The sequence below is a fragment of the Sceloporus occidentalis genome, unplaced genomic scaffold (genome assembly GCF_023333645.1).
Source record: "Sceloporus occidentalis isolate IW3139 unplaced genomic scaffold, rSceOcc1.0.p SCAF_1, whole genome shotgun sequence".
Classification (NCBI taxonomy): domain Eukaryota; kingdom Metazoa; phylum Chordata; class Lepidosauria; order Squamata; family Phrynosomatidae; genus Sceloporus; species Sceloporus occidentalis.
The window spans coordinates 10,381,636-10,400,214 of record NW_028316981.1 but is presented as its reverse complement, the minus strand read 5'-3'; the positions used below and the strand labels follow the sequence as shown (position 1 = coordinate 10,400,214).

Below are 18,579 nucleotides of genomic sequence, written 5' to 3'. Positions count from 1 at the left end.
GCTTGAAGTGCCCTTGTCGTTACTTCTCAAGCCAGGAGCTCAAGGCCGTTTGCAGTGCTGAAGGAATATTTTCCTTCTTGGCCTGAATACCTTGCAGACATCTCTTCAGATTCCTTCTCCCTGGCGTCCTGTCGATGTGGTTCAACTCTGCAGGTGGTCGTGGTGGACACAGTGCGTCTTTCTACACCCCAACAAAAGTGACACTGAAGACTACAGTTTTTAATTAATGAATTGAATTAATTAATTTAATACCAGGATCCCCTGAAGCTTTCACTTTGAATTAAATTTCTATGATCTCAGACATTACACACCGAAATACTGCTCCCTTTCTTGGATTCTGAACTGTCTTTTACTGCTGCTAGGATATAAATCACTAAGAACTGGAAGACAGAAAACCCACTTATAGAAAAACTGATGATGTAGAATATGGGATGCTTTATTAATAGAAAAGATCCAACAAGTTGAAGAACTATGTGGTACATGATTCTTCTGCAATGAACTGGCTTCCATTTGTACATTATATTAACAATATTTCAATAATGTTGAAACCACTGACCCAGCATCTAGGACTCTGGAAAGATGTTCTATAGGAGACCTTATAACAACTTTAGATACAAATCTAAACTACAAATTCCAGACTTCCATAGCATTGATCCAAGGAGGTTAACGTTTCAGACTGCATTATTTCTGCAGTGCAGATGTTGCCTCATTTTGTTTATTACTTTATTATGTTTGATTTGTTAAACCGTTACCTGTTACATCTGTATTATTTTATATGAAACCAATAAAACATAAATTAAAAAAAACTTCTCTTGTGACACATTAATTTTTGCCTAGCATTGGAAAATGCCAAAAGATGTCAAGGATAAAATATTTACTCAGTTCTTGTGTCTCAATAACAGGTGGCAAAATGAACCCAGGGCTGCGTTCGAGACCTCCTGGAAGAGTGGAAATGTTCTCTGTCCATCCAGATGAAGTATGAAGGGGGGAAACCAGAATGAGAAATGTGGGCAGGCACCCTGAATGTCCTGGACTTGCAATAAGGGTCCCAGACCTCAGGTCCTGGCCCTCAGTCTCAGGACCAGGATGCGCTTCTCACGGTTAGAGGAAGAAATCTTCGGGTTAGAGCCCAGCCTTGAAAAGTGTTGGCAACAGGAATGTCACAAGAGGGGTGTGGGCCACACTAGGTGACACCTCAAGTTGGGGGTGACCCCACTGCTCCCTAAACATCTGCCTTTGGGCAGAAACAGGCTCTGGTGTTCACCTGCGTCTCTTTAATACGTTGAAGAGATGGTATGAGTGGGGAGAGGCTCAATGTTAGGAGAAAGGAGAGGCCCCAAGATTTAGACAGTTTTAAAATTTAATTTTAAAAAAGTTAAAGTTACAGTGCTGAATTAGAAATACAGTCTGCCCTTCATATCCACTGATATGCTTCTGTTCTTAAACTAGCGCAATTGTGGCAGGACAGCAGACTAGTGTGGTAAAGTCCCAATTCTTCCAACGGCTGATGTAAATGACCAACAAGACTGATCCAGTCCACAGGAGAGTTGCTCTGGCTCAAGACACTTTATAAGGCAGTACAGCATGAGGACAAACTGAGGCATCGTACTTAGTTTATTTATTTGTATGCTGCCTTTGTGCAACTCGCTTACGTCATCTGACCATTTTTCCAGGATTGTTTTGTGCGCTGAAGAACTCAGTTTACCCAAATTGATCTGGCATTAACAGACAATGGTTTCCTTCTGATTTCTAGCCTAACTTTCAGGGTACTATCTTCTGAAATCACAAAGTGTAATAACCACCATGTTCATAATCTTAAAACATTCCTGTCAACCCCAGCCATTGATTATCCTCAGGAATGAAATTTTTTAAAATAACACCCCCATAGAAATTAAGATAATGCTAACTGGAATAAGAGGTCTTCAGGTATCACTTGAAGACTTACAGGGAATTCCAAAGGCATGGGTCTGCTGTGAAAAACCATGCTCCTGTTATTAGACTGTTTTGATTTGAGTGTAATTGTAACGGAGAAGCGCTCCCAGCTGTCCAATCAGAAGGCAGCTGAGGGCCAGCCAATCGCCTGTGGGCTGGAACGTTTGAAAATTCCGAACGGTCAGTTGGGGAGTCAGTTGGGACTCAGGCAGGAGAAGGTTCAGTTGGGGGTTGGAATGTTGAGGAGTTAGGACCTGGAACCCAGAGAAGAAGGGTTTTCAGGGGTTAGAGAAAGATGGTTAGGGGTAGAGTCTGAATGGAAAAGGGCTTCCTACCATTATACTGCCAGGGCTCTAGAAAAGAGAGTGTCTGGAGTAGAATATCCTGCGGGATAGTGTTAGTTAGGAGAACTGCTAGGTCCAGAGAGGGACTGGATTAGATTGATGAGTCTAGGGAAGAGAGGCTCAGAATAGCCAAACTCTAACAAGGGGTTGTGGTTATATTAGATCATAAGAGATATTGTTAGCCTAGGGGCGGAAATAGGAAAAGGAATTGTCAAAAAGGGATGCGAAAGTCCCAATACAGTGAAAAGAAAACTGGGGAAAAGACTAGTCCCGAGAAGGGCTATAGTCTTGAAGTCTCTGAGGGTACAGCGTGTTAAACGAGGAAATTTGAGCTTTTAGACCAAGGGAAGGCCGAAAGATTAGGAAAAGGATTGCATCTGATATAAGAGTTTCTGTAAACCTCTGCAACTAATTTATTAAGAGACAAGTTCACAACAGCTTATTATTGACAATCTTTTATTCTGTTCTGTTTCTAAAATAAACTTATTTTATTGATTTTCAATCAATCTGCTTGGCCTAAGTGATGAGTTTTAAACACACTACCATCTACATATTTGAGGCTAGAGATTTGTGCTTTTGTTACATCATCATATAGAAGGAAGATTGTTACAGTAATATATAAAGAAGGCTTTACATCAGGAGACAAATGGTGTCATGGTGCCTTTGTTTTCTGGTTCCCATCCCTTGAAAATCAAATCCACCTCTGGTTTTACGTGGATGCTATATGTGACCTATCTCATTTTCTGTGGGTGCTTTATGTTCATATTGTTGTCAACTGCCTTGAGAATCAACATGAATAAACATTTCTAAATAAAATACATAAAAATTAAATGAAAACAGTGGCACAATGATTAAATGCTGAAACTGCAGCCACAGGGTTGTGACTTCGATCCCAGGGGCTCCAAGGTTGACTCAGCCTTCTGTCCTTTCCTAGGTTGGTCAAATGAGTACTCAGCTTTTGGGGGGCAATGGCTTACAGATTGTAAACCGCTTAGAGAGTGCTGAGTTCACTATTAAGAGGTATAGAAATGTAAATGCTGTTGTAAAAATGCTCTTGCTATTAAATTATTTGTGAGAGGCAGGTTGTGTTGAAACACACACACACACACACACACATGATCATTACACAGCAAAGGTGGACTTCCATCACCCTCTTCAGGAAATGAGCCACGATTGCAGCCAAGACACAATTGGCAGTTCCACACATCTTTGTAGCTTCAAGAGCTGGGGCCCTTTCACACTACACAGTTATAGCGCTTTCATACCGCTATCACTGTTGGAGATTCTATGGAATCCTAACATTTGTAATTTGATGAGAAACTGGAGCTCTCTCTTTGATCATTCTAAATCCAAGAGTTGGAAGAGACCGCAAGGGCCATCCAGTCCAACCTCCTTCTGCCATGCAGGAACTCACAATCAAAGCACTTCCAAGAGATGGCCATCTAGCCTCTGTTTAAAGACCTCCAAGGAAGGAGACTCCACTACACTCTGAGGGAGTTTGGTTCACTATCGAACAGCCCTTACTGTCAGGAGGTTCCTCCTAATATTCAGGTGGAATCTCTTTGCCTGTAGCTTGCATCCATTGCTCCGGGTCTTATTCTCTGGAGCAGCAGAAAACAAGGTTGCTCCCTCCTCAATGTGAGAACCCTTCAAATACTTAAAGAGGGCTGTCATGTCACCTCTTAACCTTCTCTTCTCCAGGCTAAACATCCCCAGCTCCCTAAGTCTCCCCTCATAAGGAATGGTTTTCAGACCCTTCCCATTTTTGTCTCCCTTCTCTGGACCCACTCCAGCTTCTCAACATCCTTTTTGAATTGTGTGCCCAGAACTGGACCTCCAGGTGAGGCCTGACCAAAGCAGAATAGAGTGGCACTATTACCTCCCTTGGACACTATACTTCTATGCATGCAGCCTACAATTGCATTGGCTTTCTTAGCTGCTGCATCACACTGTTGACTCATGTCTAGGGCCTTGGCTCTTCCTTGGTTGGAGCACATTGATGGCCAGCCCTGTATGTGTCATGAACATGGGACTCTCTCTGGCTGCTCTTTTTAAGGCCTGGCAACGTTTATTTTTTTGACACAGAAACACGTGTATATCTCACTGAACGTCTGAAAAGTCTCTTTCTCACACGTGACAATACGTGTAGCCAAGGGAAAGAGCCTAAGAAGCCGCATTTCAGGCGTTATTTAAACACATAAACTTGTCACGTGGGAAACGTCTATAGGATTCATTCTCCCTTCTGCACTGACTTGAAGACTCCCCCGGGGTTTCCCAAGCAGCGCGGCAGGGCAGGGCCGGGCGCCCGTTCCTAGGAGACCGCGAAAGCAGGACAAACAGGAAGAGTTACGTCACTCGGGCCCAGCGCGAGCGTTTAAAACCGCTCGAGGCGCCCGATCGCCTTTCTATTGGTTGGGTTTAAATCGCAAAGGGGCCGTTGTTTTTATCTGATTGGACGCCCACGAGCCCAGACGACCAATAGGCTTCTAGGGGCGGTACCCGAGTTTGTTAATAACCATAGTCCCCCACCTCCGATGCGGATTGGTTGGTTGCTGAGCCGCCAGACGCCATTTCCCTTCTAGCGGGGCCACAATTGGCTGGCGGCTGCAGCCAATCAGGACGCACGCAGGCAGTACGCCGCATAGTCCGTGATGCCGCACCCACTTCTCTTCGCACCTATTTCCTGTTGGCCTATCTAGGACTCCACACCCACTTTCTATGGTTGTAACCCTTACCTGGCTGCACTTAATGAATCTAATAAGAAAGCAGGAAGTCTCTTTTTGTACCTTTATATATTTTCTTATATACCGCCTTTCTCCCAACATAAGACACTCAAGGCGGTGAACAAACATGTATAAAACGATACAATTAAAAACAGTATAAGAATATTAAAACATATAAATATAAAATTTTATATAATAATTAATAATTTATAAAATAATTTATTTTATATATTTATTTTAATAATAATTTATAAAAACAATGAAACAATTTAAGGAGTTAAAACAGTCATAAATAAAAATATAACACGTTAAAATAAAAACCATTAAAATTTATAACATACACAACGTTAAATTTATTAAATTTATTTATTTAACATACACAACACTTTATTTTTGTGTTGTGTTGTATAATGGTTGTGCATTTTGTAGTGTTTGTGGGGGTATGTTTCCCATTGTTCTGTGTAGCCTTTGTAATGTATATGTTTATATATGTTGCTCGTTGCTCTTGCATAATTACCTAATTAAAACACACATAGGCTGCATCCACACTGGAGGAATAACTTGGTTTGGCACCACTTTAATTCTTTGTCTGGCTCAAGGCTATGGAATTCTGGGAGTTGAAGTTTGTTGTGGGGCCCAGAATTTGACTGAATTGAATTCTCACATACCTAGGGCATATATATGTATATGTCTGTCCCTGGTTTCCACTCCGCCAAATGCATCTCAGGAAGTAGGCTAAAGTTTACAAAAGCTCATGCTGCCAACTTCTTTCAGTAGTCTCAAAGGTGGTCCATCAGAAAACAAAAATGCTACTATCTCAGCCACTCATGTGGACACTGGTTTTTTTTGTTTAATGTTTTGAATTTCCAGATAAGGGAGACTCAACCTGTATAACTGGATAGTTTCTTTTAAAGCTGACATTTAACTGTTCCATAGCATTATTGTGTTTTGCAGCAACGGCATGCAGAAATTGTTCAGTAAAGAGGCCTTCCACCTAAAAGTGTATGGAAAAGCAGCCAGGGTGATTCTACTAAGCCTGGTGCTGATAAGGAACACCTCTCTCTCCTGCCGAAAGGTATCTTCCTTCTTTCAGTGTTGGGGAGATAGAAGGCAAGCAACATCCCTCCCAAATGTGTGAGCATCATCACATTGCTTCCATAGGGCTTAACCTGCAGAGGTTCCCAAACTTTGTTCTTCCAGGTGTTTTGGACTTCATTTCCCAGAGGTCCTAGCCACGTTGGATGACGTTCAGGAATTATGGGAGATAAAGTCCAAAACATCTGTGGTACCAGAGTTTGGGAACCACTGTATAAGCAACGCTTGGGAGGGATTTCCTTTGTCTTGGGCTGCATCTGCACTGCAGAAATGGTCTAGTTAGACACCATTTTAACCACCGTGGCTCAATTCTATGGGATTCTGGGATTTGTAGTTTGTTGGGGCACCAAAGCTCTGACAGAGGCAGCGAAATATCTGACAAAACTACAGTTCCCAGGATTCCACAGAACTGAGCCATGGCAGTTAAAGTGGTGTCAACCTCGATTATTTCTGCAGGGCAGATGCAGCCTTGCTCTTGGAAAACAGCTTCAACTTACCCAAGGACATGGAAACCAGCCAGGGCCAGGGGTTTTCCCAGCAGACAATGGATCATTAAGTAAATTGACAACCTGAGGCCTTGCCATTCAACAACAGAACAATACAAAGATCAACATACAAATCACATCCTCTCAACCAACAGTATATATACCCCACTCTCTTCCATGCCAGCATTCTCTGAAGATGCCAGCCACAGTTGCTGGCGAAACGTCAGGAAGAAACTCTTCTAGAACATGGCCTCACAGCCCGAAAAATCCACAAAAAACTATGGATGCCGGCCGTGAAAGCCTTCGACTTCAGATTGAAAGGGACTGTACAAGAACAGAAAAGCATTCTCACATAAGGATACCTCAGCAAAATCCATATCTTTATTTTACACAGCTATACATCTACTACATTTCTTGCAAGAAATGAAAAAAGACGCTCTAGTTCGTTTTCATTTGGCAAACTCATATCAACTCTTCTAACTTGCGTGGATTTTCTTGCGGGCAATATGTTGAATAAAAAAAGAGCCCCAACTGTACATTCTCCTTTCTTCACTGGAGGGCAAGAAGTAAAGTTCATCTGAAATTTAATACATCAGTTTAAAAAACAACAACAACACTTTCTACACTTGGACATAAACCAGTTATTTTTAAAAGACTGGCACAGTCTCAGCGTTTCTCCATCCATTCTGAGAGTATCATTATGTACATAGTACATTGCCTGACATGTAAAAGAGTCTATTTTTATTTTTCCCCAAATATTTCCTTGCAAATCTAGGTAGAAAAACAACAACAGATCAACGAGGGGAAATATTTATTTTCCAAATAGGATTTCCTTGGTTCTTTTGACTTTTTCCTGTACTTTCTTAGAATGGAATCACACAAAGAATTCCATAGCTGAGTCTATGCTATGCTATGTTTCTAACATAATGATAAAAACACACACACACACACACAAACAGATTTGGTATGTTTCCCATTACAGGATAAGTCATAGATGCAACTCTTTGTAACAAGCTTCTTCCAAATTAATACATATGATAATAAAATGTACTCCTAAAATATGATGCACAATTTTTACCCACACCTTGATCAAATTTTTCCCCATTCTGCGCTACGCTAGAATTCTGTTTCTTTTGCTGATGTTGAGACTATGGTCTTATCAATGTCATTCTTCTAATTTGAACTCTTCCTCCTAGTACTCTGAAAAGCTTTTGATAGTTTTCTCCATGAATGTCACCCTCACCCTTGAAGCTATCAATAAACAAGATTAAACCAACTGTAATTAAGCCATTTTAACACTCTGCGTGGGAAATACTGTCCCACAGGGGCTAATATAACCTTCTTCCCACCTAATGTAGAAATAATGCAGTGTGACACCGCTTTAACTGCTGTGGCTCAAGGCTATGAAATTCTGGGATTTGTACTTTTGTCCAGCATTCCATAGCACTGAGCCATAGTAGTTAAAGTGATGCCAAACTGCAGTGCAGATACAGTTGTGATGAACAAGTCCCATTCACTCCAGTGGTTCTACTCTATGTAGAACTGTGTTGGATTCTGCCAAGTCACAGTGGGACAAATGTCCCATTGTATGGGCAGGAGAGTCCAGACCTTTGCTTCCATTTTTTACACACTCAGAGCTACTTCCATGGTCCTCCACATTTACCACTTTAACTTTTTTTGGGGGGTTTAATTATTCACATATTTAATTAATATGTTTTCTCTAGGAATCTTTAGATCCTTCAGAGAGTCACGCTGGAAGACCTAGAGATTCCTAGAGAGATGTTCTCTCTGATTAAAAAAATAGTGGCCTTTATTTGCATCACTTTCACAGGGATCTTGCACCCCTAGCAAATGCTAGCAAATGTGGAGAGGCCACTGTACTTGGTAATACAGTGGGCACTTTCTATCCTCTGGTGATGAAACTCCCAAGCAAGGTTAAGGCAACCTCTTCCACATTTTGAGATAAAGGGCTGACCTTTAGTCAGGATCCATGGCCTTCATGTCACATTGGTAGTCGGACCTTATATCCAGGCACATAATCCAATCTATTAGTCATTCCACCCAACTCCAGATGGCATTGTCAAGTTTGGAAAGCATAGACTCCCCACAATCTTGGGTTCCCTCCACCTGGATATAAATTCTGACACTTAAAATGCAAAGTGTAGAAAAGAAGAAGAACCTCTGTACAGAAAGCTTTCTTAGAGAGGCAACACCAGCCTTCGCCATATCCATTCTATGGGAACAGACAGCGTATCACATGGCAAAAAGGAAGGGTCAGCTGTGAAGCTACAATCTGAGATGATATTCTTGGCCTGGAAGTAGCCATAATAGTTTCCCTATATATCCTGTCTTCTTGTATTTTTTTTTTCAACCAGTTTTGCAATTGTTTGACCCCCTTCCATCATCTATGCACTATGCAGGGGTGCATACCGAATGGGTTGCAATCTAGGTAACCAACCATAACACCCAAATCAAGGCAAATGTTATTAATGAGAAAACCCAGACAAGCTAGGAAATGCTGCAGCAGTTTGCTTTTGACTGAGCCAACTGGGCAAGCAGATCCCCTTCTTTCCCTTATGCTGAGCTAAAAATGAGTGCTAATTACTTTTGCATCTTGAACTCAACTTCTAGGAACTGAAATAATCTGAGGACAAAGGGGAAGGAGAAAGAGAAACTGGGACATTTTAAAAGCAGCTGGAAATAGTGGGATGGCAGAGGAGTAACTGGGACTTTCCCTGCCAAATCGGGACCGTTCGAGGGTACTGGCACCAAAAACTGTGTTATTAAAGACTAAAGAAGAAAGGATTTGCCATCAACAATTGTAGAAATAGGAAGCTCTATTAGCTTCACCATCTGAGAAATAAACCTTCCTATAGTCTTTATTCTCTAGTCCAGTAGCACATCTGTGAGCTTCGTCTGGGAACAGTCCTCTCAGCTACTACAAATGTGCATGTATCATTCAAAAAAAAAAAGTACGCCTCATCACCAAATCATGAAAATATTAGCTACTTTCACCCCCAATATTATCTTGTGCTGGTTAGAGAACATCCAAAAGGCTAACAGCCGACAACTGATATTTATACAAAAAATGTATCTCTCTTAAACAAAGTGTTCAGCTCCTTATGATGCATACAAATTGTGTCTGGTGTGGAATTTATGACATCTAATAGTCCACCAGAATATAACCCCCAAACCTCCTTTAATGCTTGGTAACTCCCACAGACCCTTCACTTGGAGGGGGGACACACCTGGGTCCCTTTTATGATCCACAGGTATAATACTATGATTCCATTTTAACTGTCATGGCAACAGCAACGATAATTTGGGGATTTCTAGGTCTGGGAAATGCTAGCGCTCTCAGGCTGAGAATTTAGAAGACCTCACAGAAACTACCAGTCCCAGGATCCCAAAGAGTAGAGCCATGGCAGTTAAAGTGAATTGCAGTGGTATTGTTATGGAGCATGAAAGGGCTGTGGAGGACCGAGGGTTCCCCATCTAGGTAAAGGACAACACTGGAATGGTTTCACTCAGGTGTGTAGGTCCTCACCTAGTTACTAAAACTAGAGCTTTTGCCACAGCCTAAGTGTTAATATGGCTTCTCTCCTGCATAGAGTCTCCAGAGGTGGTGGTGGTGGTGGGTAATCTGATTAAATCTTTCTTTTTTGCACACAAGTTACAGGTTTTCATGGCTGTCATGGAAAATTTCAGAACTCACTGGTACGGCAGATGCTTTCTGCACTAAAGGTACCAGGTACAAAAAAGGGGGATCAGACAGCAGATGATGTGAAGGACCTTTCTCTGCCTAAGAAAGCAAAACATTGACGAACTATAAGTCTAGTCCTAGGTTAGAGAGACAATTTTCATGGCTCAAAGTTCTTGTGTTTCCCAGAGCTGAAAATTTTTTTCCTTTTTTAAAAAAACTACAATTCACAGACTCCTTTAACTCCCAGGATCTCCTTGGCACTATGCCGGGTGAGGGATTCTAGGGATTGCAGTCCAACAAAGAGTTGCAGGTTTACCACCTGTGTAGGAGTTTGGACACTACCTTTTGTCAAGGTGGCAAAAGAAGAGCACAACACACAAGCAAAGGCAGTTCTGACCCCAGGAGAACAGTGTGTTTGTGTCTCTGTGTCTGAGAGTGACCTGGAAATTTTTTAGAGGCCAGGAAGTTCCTTGTAATTTTTTCTGGCATCCTGTTCTCAAGAGGTATCCATGCTGGTTTAAGTGGTTTCCTTCTAGTTTTCTCTCCTGATCAGAGGTGAGTGAAGATTTACAAACTGAACCACCCTGACACCTCTCAGGTCCTAGGTGCTGTGGGTTCAAGATTTGACTGTGAAATATTTCATGAGATCGTTCTGTGCTCCTGTAGGAGGTTTTGTTGTGTTGGAGCATCTCTGTCAACTGTCTCCTTCATGGGTTCTCTGATGAGTAGCTAATTCTCAAGTGATGGCAGAAACTCTCAAAGCAGCATTGGGATGTTTCGTCATGTATAGTTTCCCCTTTCCCTATGCATGGTAAAATGTAATTTGCTGAAGAAGTCATTATACTTCGATAGCCTTCCTTACGTGTGTGAGCACAAACAGAATCTCCTTCATTTATGAGTGGATTCTCTGATGCTTAATAAGATTCTCAGATGAACAGAAGCTTTTCCCACAGTCTGAACATTTAAAAGGATTGTCCCCTGAGTGAATCTTCTGGTGCCTAATGAGGTTTGAACTCTGGCTGAATCCCTTCCCACAATCCAAGCATTTATATGGCCTCTCCCCAGTGTGGCATCTCTGATGTATCGCAAACTGGGACTTGGTGAGAAAGGATTTCCCACACTCCAGGCATGGAAATTGGTTCTCTTTCATATGGATTCTCTGATGCTTGAGAAGCTTCAGCTGAGAAGTGAAATTTTCATCACAGTTAGCACACTGAAACAACTTCATTCCCTGGTGGGTTCTTTGATGGACTGTTAGATGAGAATTCTGGCTGAAGGATTTCCCGCAGACTGTACATTTGTAGGGTCTCTCCCCTGTGTGGATTCTTTGATGGATGATAAGGTATGATTTGGAAATGAAAGTCTTTCCACAGTCCAAGCATTTATTATTATTTGGATCGTTTTCTGCGTGGATTTTTTTGTGGGCAATAAGCTGAGAGTTCACTCGAAAGCTTTTCCCGCATTCAGAGCACTGGAATGGCTTCTTTCTCACATGAGTTCTTTGATGAACATTCAGGTGTGACCTCTGAGTAAAGCTTTTGCCACAGACAAAACATTTGAAAGGTCTCTCACCTGTGTGCATCCTCTCATGTATGATAAGGTAAGATCTAAAAACAAAAGATTTATTGCAGTAGGAACACGTATGGGGTTTCTGCGGTTTCTTTGTTTCATGGATTCTTTTGTGTGAGATAAGGCGGGACCTCACTCGGAAGCTTTTCCCGCAGTCTGAACACTGAAATGGCTTTTTTCTGGTGTGGGTTCTTTCATGAACTGTAAGGTGTGCACTCTGGATGAATCTCTTCCCGCAGGTTAGGCATTTGAATGGTCTTTCTCCAGTGTGAATTCTCAGGTGGACGATAAGGTACGATTTAGCAATGAAGGCTTTCCCACAATACGAACACTTATGTGACTTCTTTGTTTCATGAATTCTTTTGTGAGCAATAAGGTGATAATGCACTTTGAAGCTCTTCCCACACTCAGTACATATATACGAGTCCTCTTCTTTGTGAATCCTTTGATGTTTAATAAGGTCTGTGGTAGAACTGTAACTTTGTCTCGTGTGTGTTCGTTTGTGGGCATTCAGGTGTGAACTCTGGCTGAAGCCTTTCCCACAGGTCAGGCATTTATATGGTCTCTCTCCAGTGTGGATCCTCTGGTGGATGATAAGGTAGGATTTGGTAAAGAAAGACTTTCCACAGTATGAGCACTTATTTGATTTCCTCGCAATGTGGTTCCTCTTATGAGCAGTGAGATGGGCATTCATTCTGAAGGTTTTCCCACACTCAGAGCACTGATAAGGATTCTCTCCTTTGTGACTTCTTTGATGTTGTATAAGAGTCACCCTTGAACCAAAGCTTTCTCCACAGCTGGAACACTTGAATGACTTTACTCTTTTGTGAATTTGCTTATGAACACTAAGGTGAGCATTCTGAATGAATCTTTTCCCACATTCCAAGCATTTGAAAGGTTTCTCTCCAGTGTGAATTCGCTGATGAATTATCAGCTGTGAGGCAGCAGGGAAACATTTACCACAGTGTGAACATTTATGTGTTCTTTTCTTTGCATGCATCTTCTTATGAGCAATAAAATGAGACTGTATTTTGAAGGTTTTCTCACAATCTAAGCATGTATAGGGGTTCCCCTGAACATGGAGGCTCTGATGTTTGGTAAGGTTGGTGCTAGAACAGAAACCCTTCCCGCAGTCAGAACACTGGAACGGCTTCGCTCCCGTATGAATTCTTTGATGGACGGTAAGGTTAGAACGCTGAGCAAAAGTCTTCCCACAGGCCAAACATTTAAACGGCTTCTCTCCAGTATGGATTCTTTGATGAATAATAAGGTGTGCTTTGGCAATAAAGGCCTTCCCACACTCTGAGCATCTGTATGGCTTCTCTTCTCCATTATTTACATTATGAGAAATCACACTGAAGCTCTGACCACCATCAGAGCATTTATACATGTTGTTTGTTTCACATTTAATAACGGCAGACCTCTCCCTGAAGTTCCATCCATCAACCTTCCATACATCTTTTCTCTTCTCTTTCTGGATGCTCTGTAGTGTTCTAGCTTCATGAAGGGTTTCGTCTCCCTCCCAAAGGACAGACATTTCGGCTTTCTCTGGTAGTTTATTTTCCTTTTCTCTCTCTGTTTGGTGCAAACCTTCGGAAGTCTCTTCCTGCTCATCAGAATTGGAAATCTTGTCTTCTGGAGGCCCAAACCTTGGGAACCTGTTTCGATAGACTGGAGCTAAACCTTCTGCCTGGGATGGCTCCTCTTCATTGTCAGTCGTCCAGCCATCTTCACCTTCTGAAACAAAGAGGAAACATTATGCATGATATAAGAACATAAGCAAGATCCCTGTTGGATTGGACCAGCAGAACATTTAGCCCAGCCTCCTGCTTCCCACATCAGCCAACCATCTGGGAAAGCTGATAATCTTTTGGAGACTATTTACAGGGGTACAGAAGTATAACAAGTTTAAAGCATTATTCTGGTAAACCATCCTGATAACATATTTTTTAAATGGCTTTGATATCCAAAGCAAATTTTGCCACCATCTCTGTAATTAGCAGGGGAATGGAAGATATAACCTAAAAACTTTTGTCTTGGGAGTATATCTAGAGGGCATTTCAAAACATGTTGTTGTTGTTATTGTTGTTTTGTGCCCTCAATTTGTTTCCGACTTGGTGACCCTAAGGCGAAACTATCATAGAGTTTTCTTAGCAAGATTTGTTCAGAGAGCCTTTGCCTTCCCCTGAAGCTGAGAGGATGTGACTTGCCCAAGGTCACCAAGTGGGTTTCTAAGGTTGGGTCCAGAGTCGTAGTCCAACAATCAAACTACTATACTATGCTGGCTGTCTTGACACCAATCCAGGGGAAGAGTACTCCACAACTGGGGTACCACTAGCCCTCTCCCATGTCCTCTGAATTGTATCTCCCCTACTGGTGGGACAGAGAGGAGGGACTCTCCAATAGACCTAAATTCTTGGGCAGGCATATACTGTGTATACTCATATATACGTCTAGAAATTTTAGTTTAAAAATTGATCCAAAAAATCTGGATAGGCTTATCCACAGGTCAATAGAAGTACTGTACCTTAACTCTTATCAAAAAATAGGGAACCATCCTTTTCTCTGAGTACAGTGGTGAAAGGTGAGAGCTTCATCCATCCTGGGAGAACCTAGAAGAAACACCAACCCCCTGTACTCTCTCCGCCATGCCTCTTTTTCTGGCATTTTTGAATGCAGGAAAATAATGGCGACTCTTTGGTGCTTCCCCTGAAAGGAGTACCAAGACAGCAGAGAGGATTGGTCCTTCTATTTTCTCCTTGGGCAGACTGAACAAAGAGAAAAGGATGGTTCTTTTTTTAATAAAAGTTCATACTATACCTTAACGCTTGCTTTTACATCCATAAATTAAGCTATTATTATTATTATTATTATTATTATTATTATTATTATTATGACATGCTCATATTTTCTTAGCCCCACCAGTACCTGGTCAAACCCCCCCCATATCACACAGACACCATTTACCGTAGCATTTAGGGGAGTATAGTTTATGCTATACACCAGGATTTGGTAAGTTTTCAGGCATCATTTTCCTTTGCTTTGTCTTTTACATCCTCTCTACTATACATCCAAAGGTTGTAAAGGTTGCCCCTAAGTTTTACCTTCGACTTATCCATAAGTCATATCAAAAGAAACATAGCATGATGTAGTGGTTTGAGTGTTGGAGTATGACTCTGGAGACCAGGGTTCAAATCCTGTCTCAGCCATGGAAACTCACTGGATGACCTTAGGCAAGGCACACACTCTCAGCCTTAGAGGATGGTAATGGTAACCCCCCTCTGAAGAAACTTGTCAAGAAAACCCGCAGTAATAGGTTCACCTTGGGGCAGCCATAAGTCAGGCACACAATAACAACATATCAAAATCAATAATTTTTGCTCCAAAACCTGCCATCAAATTATACATGAGGTCAAGTTATACACAAGTATATACGGCATATAAAGAGGCATTTCCTCAAGTACCTAAGTCCCAAGCCATTTAGGGCTTTAAATGTTATCACCAGCACCTTGAATTCAGAGTACAATCTTTCAAAACTGATGTTTTCTGGCTTCTGAATGGAGTTCCGGTGAGCAGTCTAGCTACTGCGTTTTGCACTAGCTGCAGTTTCTGAGTTGTCTTCAAGGGCAGCTCCACGTAGAGTGCACTGCAATCATCTACCATATATACTAGACTATAAATTGACCTCTTGTATACTGTAAGTTGAGGGCAGGTTTTGGGGCCAAAATTATGGATTTTGCCATGACCTGTGGATAAGTTGCAGGTAAAACTTGCAGGTTCCTTCAGTTAACAGCAATCAGTCATCCAAGAATTTTTCTGCTTGGCTCAAGAGTGAAAGAAATTGCTCTCCCCACCACATGGGGAAATTGATAGCAGTTCTTTCAAATTACCAAATTGACCTGTAAAATACATTGACCTGGGATTTTGGGGTCAATTTTTGGGCATACATTTTTCACAACTTATAGATGAGTATATACGCTAACTGATAAGCTACTTATGCAGAGATATAGACCACAGAAGTCACTTTTTGAAACTCTGGTCCTGAAGGCAATGGTCATCTTTCTCTGTACCTCCCAAGTATCTGATATTCAGTGGCATATTGCCCCAGAAGTAGATAGCCATCATGACTAGTAGCCATTTATAATATTACCCAGGATGAATTTTTCCAATTCTACACAAATAGAGCCAAATATTAACAACCTAAGATATGCAGACAGCACAAAGCTACAAGCAGTAACCAACCAAGACCTGGATCAATTATCAAAGAGGTTCAAGGAGGAAAGTGCTTGATGCTGAACATTAAGAAAACAAAATAATGACCATGGAAGATCTACAAGAATTCATCCTCGATAACGAGAAAATTTAAATAGTCAAAGAGTTTCGGTTCAAATATTGATCAGAACTTAGGCCTGTTACAGACAGCCAAAATAAAGCTGCTTCGAGTCACAGTGGAGGTATGGTGTTTCAATGATGCATGCGTCCTAAGAGTCCAGAAGTCGCACCAAAGCCATGCTCCAGTCTGGAGCGTGGCTTTGGTGCGGCTTCTGGACTCTTAGGAAGCATGCATCATTGAAACACCATACCTCCACTGTGACTCGAAGCAGCTTTATTTTGACTGTCTGTAACAGGCCAGAGACTATAGTCAAGTAATCCTTACCCAGAGAGCTAGCGCCGCCATCACTGAGCTGGCTGTTCTCTCTGAGGCCTTGTTTCTGTTGGCTGTTTGATGTTGATTCCTCCTCCTCAGAGAAATAGAGAGCCACCTCCTCAACAGGTCCCAGATCCTGAAAGAAAACAATGAAAGTCCCAGTGAAGGATTGGGAAGCAGAGATGTATAAGGTCACCATGTATCCAGTACCTATTCACTGACCTAAACCAAATACATAGTTCAAAAAGTCAGCCCAACTACTTTGTCACCTAAGGTCCAAAATCTCATATGCATCTCTCCCCCTGCCCGCTATCAGACAAAATCCAACAATGGTTTCTCCTTTTTCTTCTTCTTTCCTGTCTTTTTCCAGTCTGGAACTCAAGGCAGTTTAAAAATATTAAGATGCAACTAGCAAAATCTTATCATAAAACATGAACTAACAATAGAAGGCAAGAAATAAACAGCAGAGAACATCCTGAAAGGCCGTTGCTCCCCACAGCAATCTGCTAGCAAAGACCTGCTGGGGGAAAAAGGTCTTCACTGGCCTAGAAGAGAATAGCAAGGAGAGTGCCAGTAGCAGGGTAGCAAAAAATAGTTTTTGCATTAGTGTTGGCTCTTTTGGCGAACACTATTGCATCCACAATCATTTAGTGGGGCTATTCTGAGTGGTCAGGGATCTGTTGCAATCTGGCCCAAATGAGAATATAAGCCTCCTGTGAAGAATTCACCCATATCTTAGCAAGATAGCTTGGATTTGCTCTGGCTTGGACACCAGAGTTGATACAGGTCCAGTGGATGGAACCTTGTCCCCTGCTTTTCCAATATTAATGGATATTTTTAAATTTGTGCAATTTGTCCCCATTTTCCTTATGCCAGCAAGTCCAAACATTTTCATGCCCTCAGGGTTAGGTTTGAATGTTGTGTGGTGCTGCTTCCAAAGTTTGTGCATGGTCTTTTAATTAATTTTAATTTTTGATATTTTAACTTTATAAACTGTTTAATAGCTTTTAGACATCTCTTTTATTTATCCTTTTATTAATGACTTTGCTATAGTGGTATTTTGAGATATGGTGCGAGAGAAGAGTGCTGAGGATACTGTGGATGGCCAAAAAGACAAACCAATGGGTCCTAGAATACATCAAGCCAGAACTGTCCCTGGAAGCCAAGATGACTGAATTGAGGCTGTCGTTCTTTGGCCACGCCATGACAAGGCGTGACCCAATAGAAAAGAAAATAATACTAGGAAAAGCAGAAAGAGAAGAAGACCACATGCCAGATGGGTAGACTCGATCAGGGAAGACAAGGGCCTGGGCCTGCAGGATCTGAGCAGAGAGGTTAAGGACAGAGGGGCTTGGAGATGTCTAATCCATAGAATCGCCATGAGTCAATGTTGACTTGAAGGCAGTTAACAACAACAGCAACAACAAAGGTATTAGCCACCTTGAGTCCCATTTTTGGGAAAGAGGCGGCATATACATAAATAAAATTATTAATAAATGAAAAACTTATTTATGAAGGGAGTTACAAAGCCTGGGGGCAGCCACTGTGGAGGCCCACTCCTGTGTTCCCACTAAATGCACTTGTGACAGTGATGAGACGGAGAGAAGAGCCTTCCCTGAAGATTTCAAGACATGTGTAGGCTCAAATGAGAGAATACAATCATTCAGATAACCTGGCCATGACCTGTGCATTTAGCAGACTTTTCCTGACATCCCAAATCCGCTGCTGTGCCCTGGCTTTGAGAAAGTGAAGTTGACCTCAAGGGCAATGCCAAACACAGCCTGGAATGGGATGATAACAACTTTTTTTGAACTGGGTTTTGTATCTGGCATCCCCAGGCAGGACTGGCTAAGCCCAGGCTCCTCTCTGAAGGTTGTTCCTCCAATTGTCACCAGCAGCAGCCATTCTAGTGGGCCTCTGCTAAGAGTGATTAGTTGTGAAGTACAGTTACTCCGCCAGCCCTGCAAAAAGACTACTATGAATTGAGAATCTCTTTTCTGAAATGCTTGGGACCAAAAGCGTTGAGATTTTTTTGGATTTTGGAAGTAGAATAGAATTTATCTATATAGCAAGGCTGGAG

The 18,579-nt window shown here is 41.8% G+C and overlaps 1 protein-coding gene across 5 annotated transcripts in view; it reads right to left on the bottom strand.

The window, feature by feature from the left end:
- Nucleotides 1-6,938: 6,938 nt before the first annotated feature.
- Nucleotides 6,939-18,579, bottom strand: part of LOC149320688 (uncharacterized) — a 36,682-nt gene continuing 25,041 nt past the window's right edge. For 3 of the 5 annotated variants that reach the window (XM_089502948.1, XM_089502940.1, XM_089502972.1), the window contains 2 exons: nucleotides 16,509-16,635; nucleotides 6,939-13,588 (listed from right to left, as the gene is read on the bottom strand). In XM_089502948.1, coding sequence (XP_089359074.1) covers nucleotides 11,175-13,588; nucleotides 16,509-16,635 — 2,541 coding nt within the window. In that variant the 3' untranslated portion in view covers nucleotides 6,939-11,174. The remainder of the gene's footprint in view (nucleotides 13,589-16,508; nucleotides 16,636-18,579) is intronic. The other 2 variants (XM_089502958.1, XM_089502965.1) reach the window with 1 other exon arrangement.